Source organism: Vombatus ursinus, unplaced genomic scaffold (assembly GCF_900497805.2).
Source record: "Vombatus ursinus unplaced genomic scaffold, bare-nosed wombat genome assembly UNPS02014821.1, whole genome shotgun sequence".
Taxonomy (NCBI): Eukaryota; Metazoa; Chordata; class Mammalia; order Diprotodontia; family Vombatidae; genus Vombatus; species Vombatus ursinus.
Window position 1 is genome coordinate 8,032,919 of NW_020954599.1, and position 12,343 is coordinate 8,045,261.

Sequence of the window (12,343 nt, forward strand, 5' to 3'; positions counted from 1 at the left end):
GTAAGCCTCCCCCGCCAAAGTTTATGCTAACAAATTTAGGCTTACATTTAAATATCTGAAAATTGGTTTAGAATAATTATAAATATGTATCAATCTAAAAAGCTGAATAATTTTTTTTCTGTTACCCCAGAGTGCCAATACTACATAATCTTGTCTGACTCAAAAGGTGGAAACGAGAGAGGAATCTATATTAGTGTAGGAGAAATAAAATGACATGTAGCTTAAGTACTCCAAATATAGATTTTGACTGTAAGATGCTCAATTTTTGTTTCACTTGGAAAGCACTATGGCTAAGTTTCCTTTCCAAACTTTCCTAAACCCTGAAACTTCTGACTGGGAATTGTTAAAATGGCTACCGTTTACACAGTAAAGTATAGCATCATTTGAAGTAATATGAAAACCTACCATTTATTTCAAATTCCAAAATTACTGAAACACTAATTAATCCTTTAACACAGAAAAACACTGTTTAAATAAAACATTACAAAATCCCGAAATACCTCCTGATTCAAAGATTATTATATTCAGCATACATTTTAGTGTGGTATATTGACTGCATTATCTGACAATTATTTTAAGTGTTTAACCTATATTATATGGTAATTCAAAATACAATTAATCTTTAACTTGGCTGGATTAAAAAGCAGTTTACAAGTCCTCATACTGTTTACCTAAAAAATATTTTACATTTGTGTAAAGCTATTAATACAATTATGTAGTTAAATGGCAACACAGCTGATTCACCACTACACACTTAATTTAATGATCATGAATTGTAATTAAACAGAGTAACACCTTTGAATAATGCCTGACTCATTGTTAGATCAGAATTATTTAAATAACTTGTCATAGAACAGATTTGAACAGATATAAAGGTCATCTGGATTGAGGTCAAGGAAGTTTTGCCATTTCATACACGTGCCACACCTTAACAACAAGATGGGTCACAAATATGGAATTTAAGACTTGTGACTGAGTCTTTAAATTACTTGATATTTCCTTCAGGGACAATACTGCTATTGTTTAAAAACAAACTTTTATGACTACCACCTCATTAAGCAAAGAGGTCTAGTAATATTTAAAATTCTAACCAGATCAATATGGAATTTTCAATTAAAATCATCGTTTAAAAAGGTTCACAATACTCACAGGTCCCATAATTGTGGCTTGCCAATGAAACACTAGAAAAAGAAAAACTCTTGTTATCATCTAAAAAAATGTATATGCCATTTTCAAATTAAATGATAAAGTTTTGGAAGGCACTTACTATCATCCCCAACTGGACCTGCAGAACACTGTGCTGGAGGATCACGGGCCAAATCGCTAAGTTCCTATACAGAAGAAAAGTTATAGGTAAATATAATATGGAGACATTCAAATAAAAATATCATCTCCGTTACAATTATTTAACAGGCTTCCCGTTCTACAGATGACACACAGAGACAGAACAAAATACAGTACAGAAAGAGAAGCAGATGTAAATCAGGGCAATATGTACTTTCCCAATGGTTGTATTGTGTAAATGGGGATGGATAGGTGCCATGGGTTAATCTGATGAGCTGAGAATAATGCTACAGATTTTTCATAATGGTAGACCCTATAGAAATAACTCAACCTTGGTCAGCAGCTGCCCTTTTCCATCTACTACACTTTAAAGTCAGGCCTTTCCATCAATGCTTCCTTATACGATAAGGGTTTCCCCAAAGTTCCCAACTTGATTATTAATGCACTGCTTTTGAGAGGGCACTGTATTAGGCTTAATGTCACCCTATATGTGGCTCTCCTTATTGAACGCATGCTCTTGTGTACCAATTTGTCCAAAGGTTAAGCTTTCCATGGTAAGGAATATGACCGCAGAAAATTAAATGCCAACATTTAAATTGTAATTTGGACGAACTCTAAAATGAAGAGTATGAAATACTCATTTTCATTAAGCAATAACTTTTTATTAACTAGCAGTCACACCATTTACCAATAGCGAAGTAATGCTTGTGAAAACTCTCAAAGACAAATATTTAAGTGCCTTTTAAATGCAATTAACAACAATAATAATAAATTACGGTCAGAATTTTAGTGATAAGCTTTTTTTATATATGTGATACTGAGAAGAACCAGAAGATCAATCTATGGAACATAAAGATAAAAAATCTTGTGTCGGGGCAGACTGCTCAACTTTCCATACATAGTCCTACTAAATATTTAATACGCTACAAAGAAACTTTCATTTCTATGTCCTTTCATAAGTGACACAAATGTTTTTCCTCACAGGTTACTTTTATAGAACATAATTACTAGGATATAAAGCTGCTTTAATACAACTAAAAAAAAAACTTTACATTTTTGTACTATCTTATTCTAAACTCAATCTCCAAAATGGTTCTTCTCTTCCAATAATAAATAAACAGCACAATTTTTTATCAGAGTAGAAAAACCACCATCTTGGTTTCTATTATTTTTTGTTGTTTTATTAAAGCTATTTTTCTTTCGCCATATAACCCTTTTCTAGACTATGTTATCCTAATTTCCTCTAACCCAACAGATAAGTAATTATACCTTTTTAAATTTCTGGGTTTTATCTCATTTTTCCATATGTTTTAAAATCCCAGGCACGCATACTTAAATAGTTTAAAGCCACATATAAAAGAATTCATTGTGGTCCTGAAGAAGGAATACAACGGAATCAATTGCCTAGACCTTTCAAGAAAACTATTTTGGGGGGACCAGTTCTTTACTTTTATCAGTGTAGGAGCTCCCAATGAGGAATGTTCTCTATCAAAGTAGATGGGGATTTTCTCTGGAATTTTTAGTTTTAGAGGTTTATGGAACTTACTCAGTTCATCCTGACTCTCAGGCCAATTCTATACATTATTTACACTGCCCTGTACCTGAAACTAATGACCTCCAATGTTTGATGTATATAGTAGCAGAACCAAGAAAAAGACTTGTTATGTGTTTAGAAACCCTTTCACAGACAAAAGTAGAATGTACTTTTCAGAAAACATGTTTACATAAGCAGATAATGTTTCTAGGCCTTAAAAAAGTTTTCAAAGAAGAGAAAAAGCAAGTAAGACAATAAATTACAAGAGAATTCACTTGGAAAATAATCATCACAAAATCAATGAAGATTAGGGAATACTATTAGCCTGACTAATTAGATGTTAAAACCAGCTTGATTCAAACTCTATCCCTTCATCAAGAAAGCTTACAAAATAGAATTCCCACACCAAACAAATTAACTTAAGGCAAAGTTCAGCTTCTCTCTTCCAGAATCTTAAAAATTAGAAGCTAAGAAGAGACATGAGATCATTTAGTCAAATATTCTATCTACCACATTTAAGAATTTCCTCTACAATATACCAAAAAGATGATCCCTGAGAGTAAGTTGACATTCCAACAGTGTGTCAGAGCACATCAGACCAGAAAGATCTAAATTTTTCTACCTCAAATCACTAAAAATTATATAAACGGTGTTTTTGTTCAGTTGTTTTGTGTCCTACTCTTCATGACCCCATTTAAGGTTTTCGTGGCAAAGATACTGGAATGGTTTGCCATTTCCTTCTCCAGTTCATTTTATAGATGAAGAAACTGAGTCTAATAAAGTTAAGTGATTTGCCCAGGGTCATACAGCTATTAAGTGTCTAAAAGCCAAATCTGAACTCATGAAGATGAGTCTTCCTGACTCCAGACTAACAAACTGGAATTACTTGTGTAAAAAATCATTGTTTGAGGTAAGCATCAACCCTCTCCTCGTTCTCCCAATGATCCTAAAAACAATTAAGGATAGAATTTAGTTGGGGGAAAGGAGAGGTTAAAATACATCCACAAGTTTTAGTTGGTAACAAATTATGGGAAACTCTCAAGTAATTTTAACTCTAGGCATAGGGAATCAAAGAAAATTTTTGTACAGTAGACTGGCATGACCAATTCCACATACAAGGAAAATCAGTCAAGTAGAATGATGGGGGAGTAGAGACAGGTAGTAATGAAAGTACAATGGTAGTGAGAAAATGGGACATAAAAGATATCCTCAAGTTTATTTAAAAAAAAAACTTTTTGAATAAATGAATGAATGAGATGAGAGAGAGAGGGAAGAATGTAAGGCAACACTAAGGTTTTGAATATGGACAGTGGAAGAACAGTGGTGCCTGTAACAGAAAATCAAGTCAGAAGGAGAGGTTTTTTTTTGGAGGGGGAAGATATTTAAAGGCTTGGTTTTACTTACACAAAGTTGAGGCTGCTAGTGGAAGGGGCATTTAGATAAAGACTCTAAGTAGTTGGAGATGTACACCTAAGGGTCATGGGACTATATATATATATACTTAGAGAATCATAATACAGGGCAGAGTTGGAAGACATGAGAGTGTCAATGACATTGCCAAGGGAACAAATGTTAAAAAGTAGAAGGAAAGTCACTGGGTTTTTAATATAAATGGGTTCAAATTCAAAGATGCAAATCAGTTTACTCCTATGATTCTCTTATATAATTATTTCTATGGATTCTTGCATCAGTTATGATCCCAAGATCCAAAGAGGAATAAGGAAAAAAAATCTTGGGGAAAAGTCACCATAATAGGTTAGAAAGAGGACAAAGAATGAACCATTAAAGACCAACAACGAAAACAAAAATAAATACACAGAGAAATAAGAAGGAAATGAATGCCCAATAGGTAATGGTGAAAAGTATCAAATTACACAGTGAAAGCTGAAAAGATATTTGATCCGGCAATAAGACCACTTGGTGATTTTTAAGATAAGCTAAAGGAAAATAGTAAGAAGCAGGATCTAGATTTGTAAGGAGTCAAAGATGATGTGGGTGAATCAGGCAATGGGTATAAACTTCCAAGAAAATCAGTATGAAGAGTAAAATCATGCTGGAAGGGGGTTGCTTTTTACAGTACTTCAAAAGACCTTTCTGACTTCCATTAATTTTTTTCATATACTTCATACAGTCTCCCTTTCCTGTCCTCTATATGCCTTTCCTCACACCACACCTGAAATGGACCCTTCCTTCTCCCTTTAATTTCAGTCTTTTGAGACCCAATTTGCCTACCACACAGTTTTTTACAAAGTCTTTCCTCAACTTTAAATTCTCTCTCTCCTCAAATTTCTCATCACATATTGTCACTGCCTCTCCTTCCATTTGGATGGCAAGCTCTAGGAATTCCAGAGTGCCATATTGTCTCTTTTATTCTCAAAGGCTAATTACAAACACCTTTTTAATTCAACAAAAATAAATTACCTATTATGTACTAGAAACTGGGATAGAAAGACTTTACAAGGAAAGGCTATAAAGTGGGTGACCCCGGAGCTAAGTCGCCAAGGAAATACAGATTCTTAATGTCAAAAATGGCAAAGACATTGTATTTTAGGTAGAAAGAATAGAATGTGCAAAATGCATAAAGAAGAGAGGTAGTATTGTCTTCTTGGAATGCAAGTAGAAGTTTGGGTGGTGAATGCAGCTGGAAAAATGAGAAACAAGGAATGTAAGTTTGGAACGTTTGTTACAAGCAACTAATTAGAGGTGATGCTGGTAGCCCAATCCTCTCAAAATTTTTTAACTTAAAGTTGTAACTGAAAGATATTTGAAATTTATTTGCTTTAATTATCAAAATGGTTACTTGTTGACAGCTAGTCAAAAGAAAATACTAAGTATTAACGAATGATTATCAAACCATATTTAAAAATTTCTTCTGATACTTTATTTCAAGAGGTTTTAGTTTAAAAGAAAATAAATGGTTCATTTTCTCATTTTGAACGTTTTATTTTCAAGAAGAAAGCTTTGATGTCCTCATTCTTTCAAGTCAACAAAAAGGGCTGCACAAACAGCACTGTTATATTAGTAAATTCTCCTCTCACTCAGACCAAAATTAAATCTGATTTTTAAAATAATCAACTTTTAGTTAGACTTCAAGAGAAAAATCTAATCTAATCTTTTTTGGCATGGAAATGTGTCTGATGTGCCATTTTTGTATTTATCAAAAACAAACAACAAACATTAGCCCTAGCATTTTCCCCAATTAATTTTTAAAAGGAAGTTTCTTAAACTTTTTTGTGTCACAGACCCTTTTGACAGTCTGGTGAAGTCTGCAGACCCCTTTTCAGAATGTTTTTAAATGCATAAAATAAAATACATGGAATAAAAAGGATACTGATCATCTCAAAATAAAAAACCGAATTCACAGGCCATAGGTTACTCTTAAATTTCACTCTTTAAAAGTCAGTCCTATCCAAAGACGCCAGCTTCTGGGATAAGAACTCACTATTTAACAAAAACTGTTGGGAAAACTGGAAAATGGTATGGCAGAAACTAGGCACAGTCCAACAACATCTTACACCCTATTCCAAGATAAAATCAAAATGGGTATATGATTAAGATATGAAGACAAATACTATAAGCAAACTAGGAGAGCAAGTACCTATCAAATCTATGGAGAAGGAAAGAATTTATGACCAAACAAGAGATAGGTAACATTATGAAACACAAAACGGATGACACTTTGATTACATTAAATCAAAAAGCTTTCGCACAGACAAAGCCAATGCAACAAAGATTAGAAGGGAAGCAGAAAGCTGGGAAACAATTTTTACAACTCGTGTCTCTGATAAAGACCTCATTTCTAAAATATAGAGAGAACTGAGTCAAATTTATAATAAAAATCATTCCCCAATCGACAAATCGTCAAAGGATGTGAACAGGCAGTTTTCAGATGAAGAAATTAAAGCTATCTGTAGTCATATGAAAAAAATGCTCTAAATCACTATTGATCAGAGAAATGCAAATCAAAATGACTCTAAGGTACCACATCTCACCTATCAGATTGGCTAACTCGACAAAACAGTACAATGACAAATGTTGGCTGTAGGAATGTGGGGAAAAGATGTGGGAAAATTGGAAAACTAATGCACTGTTGGAGTTGTGAACTGATTCAACCATTTTGGAGAGCAATTTGGAACTATGCCCAATGGGCTACAAAAATGTGCATATCCTTTGACCCAGCAACAGCATTTCTAGGGTGGTATCCCAAAGAGATCACACAAATGGGAAAAAAACCCACATGCACCAAAATATTTCTAGCAGCTCTTTTTGCGGTGGCAAAGAACTGGAAATTGAGGGGATGCCCATCAGTTGGGGAATGGCTGAACAAGTTGAGGTATATGAATGTAATAGAATACTACTGTGTTAAAAGAAATGATGAGCAGGCAAACTTCAGAAAAACCTGGAAAGACCTGCAGGGACTGATGCTGAGTGAAGTGGGCAGAACCAGGAGAACGTTGTACACAGTAATAGCCACGTTGTGTGATGAATAACATTGATAGACTTAGTCCTTCTCAGCAATGCAAGGATCTAAGACATCTCCAAAGGTCTCATGATGGAAAATGCTATCCACATCCAAAGAAAGAACTATGGAGTTAGAATGCAGGTTGAATCATACTATTTGCTTTTTTTTTTCCTTCTGTTTTGTTTCCTCTTTCTGTTGGTTCCTCCTATTGATTCTAATTCTTACAACATGACTAATGTGAAAATATGTTTAATAGGACTGTATAAGTATAGCCTATATCAGATTGAGTGCTGTTTTGGGGAAGGAGATGAGGAGAAAAATTCTAAATTCAAAAGCTCACGGAAGTGACTGTTGATAAATCAAAATAAATTAATTAAAAGAAAAAAGAAAAACCTGGACTTATATGAACTGATGCAGAGTGAAGTGAGCAGAACCAGGAGAACATTGTACATAGTAAGAGCTACACTGTGAGATGACTGACTTTGACAGACTTAGCTCTTCTCAGCAATACAAAGACTCATGATGGAAGTAGCTATCCATATTCAGAGAAAGAACTATGGAATCTGAATGCAGATGGAAGCATACTATTCGCTCTCCTTTTCTTCTGTCGTTTTGTTTTGATTCTTCTTTCTCATGGTTCCTCCCATTCGTTCTAATTCTTCTTTACATCATATCATGATTAATGTGAAACTATGCTTAATATGAATGTATAAGTAGAGCCTGATATATCAGAATGCACGCCATCTGAGGGAGGAGAAGGGGGAAAAATTTGAAACTCAAAATCTTACGGAAATCAATGTTGAAAACTAAAAATAAACTGTTTAGTAAAAAAAAAATAAATTAGGCCATATGTGGAAATATGTTTTATGTGACTGCATATGTATAACTCATATCAGATTGCTTGCCATCTTGGGGAGGAGGGAGATAAATCTGGAACTTAAAATCTTATAAAAAATGAATGCTGAAAACTATCTTTACATGTAATTGGGAAAAAAATAAAGTCCTATTCAGAAATTTTTTTTTAAAAAAAGTTGCTCCTTTATTTATTTCATTCTTACTTATTAGTTCAAATTTTGCCTTGAATGTTAATTTGTCTTGTACTTGTAATTCTCTATTTTTTCTGATTTTTGAAACGAAGTGACAGCAACCATTCGTATTTGGGAGCACATGTATCCCAAAATTTAATGACTAACATAAAAAGATACTTGAAAGGCAATGAATTTGTTTTCCTGATATTAACAAAATCTTTAAGAACATGGATAAAATTAATTTCCCAGCAACTTACATTTCATTTCACCAAAAATGTAGCACATATGACTACACTCCCCAATAACTATAATGCAATAATAGACAAAATTTTAAAATGCATTCACTGGATTTTGTCTTCTGATGGCAGCTTCAACAAAAGCCAGAACCCTCAATTGCCAGTGTAGCTTCCTACCTTCTATATATTATAAAATAAGGAAAAACAATTCACTTTATACAGACTCACTTATTCTTGAAGAGAGATGCAGCTGAATATCCACTTTTTTACGATAACCTGGCAACATACTACAGGAATAGTAACAAAACTAACAAAACTGCCAATACTTTTTGACCTAAGACCTGTATGTATAAAAATACTGCTGATTTTCCAATTACTGAAGAGTAGCCTAAGTAAACTGTTACCTAATGAATGGAATAAAATGTTACAAAGTATTTGAGATATGGAAAAACGTATACAAAGTAAAAAAACAAAAAACAAGGACTGCAGAATTAGTACTCCTTTTGACTACAATTACTTTTTAAATAAGGAAACATATTTTACAAGGTCACGAAAGATAAAGTAGAAGGTGATCTAGACCAAATAAAATGTTACTATTAAAATTACTTAGGGGCAGCTAGGTGGCACATTGGATAGAGCTCTGGCTTTGAAGTCCGGAGGACTTGGGTTCAAATCTGAGCTCAGACACTTGACACTTACTAGCTGTGTGACCCTGGGCAAGTCACTTAAGCCTAACTGCCTCACCAAAGAGCAAACACAAGCGAACACACACACACACACACACACACACACACACACACACACAATTACTCAAAAAAAAAACAAAACCCATAAACGTTCATTGCTTGGGGCTTATTTCCACATTTTTTGTTCAGTTCAATTAAAAATTTTTTTAAAATTTAATAGTTAGACAAATGGCTTAGAAAGCTATTATATTAATATAATGCCTCTTTTTGAGGAGTAAATACATCTCATGTTTAAAAGATACTTATTACACTCCCATTAATTAGAAAATAAATACCAGTTATCTTTGTTATTGAGTTAATACCCACCAACACAACTAGGTTCCCACTATACGCAAGGCACAGCATTTCAAGCTGTGAGAGAGATAAGGTTGTCTTATTTCAAAAGGACTAGATGAAATCACAGAATTTAGAGAGCTGTAAGGGACCAGAGATATCCTCTAATCCTAAGGTCCAAAGAATGTATAAGTAGTTGCCTAAAAGGACATAACTATAACAGGCCTGAGAGATCTAAGCCTAAATTTGGATTTCAAATCCATTACTCTCCCTAGAATATCCTATCATCATAAGTTGTCAAGGGACAGGAAGGTAAGAAAAAAATACTATGTGCACTCAGAAGAGAAAGATCAATGTAGGTTATTACAGAAAAGAAAACCCTCAGTGCCTTTCAAATTCCTTTCCATGAAACATGGGGGTGGGGGAGAAGGGAAGGATTACAAACACAGCAGCATTAACATTACAGATACCACATAAGTTCCCAGTTTTTCAAAGATTATAATAAAATATATAATACTACAAACTGCTCAACATTTTTCTTTAAAGAACCAAAAGGAACCTCAGTGTCTTACCTCAGGGTTATACAAGGTACAATTATTGTAATATTAGTTTACGGAAATTTTTTTTTGGTAAAGCTTCATTTCAAGATCCTGGACAAATGGGTCAAAGATATACCACTATACGCACTCTCAAAATAAGGAAATTTTTTTAAAAAATTATAAAATTCTGTGTATGTATAATACATATTATATATATAATTTTATACTATATATTATATATATGTATGTAGAGACAGCTAGATATATTATGACTTTCTTTTGACTCCTTATTCAAATACTTCTTTTAAAGACAACCTCTCTTCCACAATAGGCTATTTCTTAAGTTTCTGTGACCAAAAAAGTTCATCTGATATAGTAGCCAACCCCTTGACATTTGGCTAATTTGGCTAATTTGCCTCTCAGACAAGTGCAATCTATTATACTCAGCTGTACTCAAAACCTCCCCATCCTGATAAAATCTGCTATAGCTTGCATGCCAATGACAAGAACCTTCCAGGAACTTAAGAAAATTATTAAGTTAAAATGAGGCAAAAAAGAATAAGGCTTTAGGAAAAGTGCTGGCTTCCATGTAGCCATCAAAAATTACTTTTCAAAGAATTAAATCATTCTCTACTGGTCTGAAAAAACCTAATCCAATGTTAAAACAAATTTTCTTTTCCTCACAGGTAGGATGATGTTCATAAATAGATGGTGCTACTCAGAATTTAATAATCTCGCACATTGCTAATGTAGTATATATACCACTGCATAGTACTAAAACCATCTTGGGGCATGTATCAAGAAACTTAATTATTATACTTTAGAGTCATAAGGTCCTGCTGAATGTGGTTCAACAATTATTTCTTTAGTATAACTCACCACTAGACACAAAGTATGAGAACAGTGAGTAAACTTTTATTTTTAGCATTTAAAAATTCTCTCCTAACTACCTGAATAAGTTCTCATTTATTTATCATGATAATATAAAAAGAAAAGGTCATATAGAGCTGGCAATCCTAGGTAGGTCTCATAGACATAGCCTATAGTGTTTTTTCTACTGAATTCATGAATGTGAACATTAGGAAATAATAACAGCCATTACTGCCAATTTAGGGGAATACTTTTTCATTTCAAATTCAATTTACTCCTAGAAATTAAACACAGAAATAGCATCATTGTAGGATATTCCTCAGGAAACAGAAGTTCTACATTGCCCATAGAATTAGAGGCTATCATGAAAAAACTATGGGGAAGGAATGAAATTGAAGAAATAGTACCAAAAGACTATACATACCATAACTTCAACTATTAAAAAAAAAAAAACCAGAAACCACAATTAACATCCTCAAAGCTACCTAATATGTTTAATGTACACGGTCTTATAGTTCAGTAAATGACAGAATGTCATACTGTTACATAAATCTGTAAGACCCTCAAAAATAAATCAGTATAAATTTTTAACAGGGAATCCAAGTGAAGGCGGACATAAGGGAAATGGTGAAAAATGTTGGAAAACATGGTTATGGAGTAAGAAATTAAAGGTCAATGACATACATACCATACCAAGAGGCCTATACATCATTAATACTCTTGTAGAGAGCTTATAGTATTAGGAATGTCCACAGCACCATCTCACAAAAAAACCTGATTATACTAAAAGAAAGGAAACTAAGAGAAAGAAAATAACTAGTTACAAATATAGTAGCTATTTCTGAATTAACTACTCAAATGTGTTCAAGGAGAGATAATATTCAAAATCACATTAAAAAATAAAAACATATGGCATACAATTGAGGCAATTTCAACTTGACCTATTTTGAAAAGCTAATGCTGCTAAAAAATGGGAAGTGGATAAAGCAACAGACAACAAAAACCACAATTATTTTCTAAGTAAGCTTAAGCAATATTAATCATTCATCACAAAAGTCTCAGCTAGCAAAAAACCATAGCTCCTTTACAAGTTAAGAGACATGGCAGCCTAGGTCTAGTTTGCATTTTTTAATTTGTTTATAAAATCTTAAAGTGCAACATGATGGAAACTTTTAAGTGGCATTACCTCATAAAACACACTGAGAAGTAGAGGAAATAGTTTTACATAAGCTTGGCAAGAGATCATTTTCATGGCACTTTTAAGGATGAAACTAAAAACACAAGTGATTAAAAACGGGAAACATCTATGAGGATTTCTAAACTCTTATCAATGACAGTAAAGTGTAGATACCACACGTCCACAAATACCAC

The 12,343-nt window shown here is 33.4% G+C and overlaps 1 protein-coding gene across 2 annotated transcripts in view; it reads right to left on the reverse strand.

The window, feature by feature from the left end:
- Window positions 1-12,343, reverse strand: part of UBE2D3 (ubiquitin conjugating enzyme E2 D3) — a 53,600-nt gene that overhangs the window by 22,003 nt on the left and 19,254 nt on the right. For both annotated transcript variants that reach the window (XM_027837421.1, XM_027837422.1), the window contains exons 3-4: window positions 1,268-1,331; window positions 1,150-1,181 (exon numbers count right to left, since the gene is read on the reverse strand). In XM_027837421.1, coding sequence (XP_027693222.1) covers window positions 1,150-1,181; window positions 1,268-1,331 — 96 coding nt within the window. The remainder of the gene's footprint in view (window positions 1-1,149; window positions 1,182-1,267; window positions 1,332-12,343) is intronic.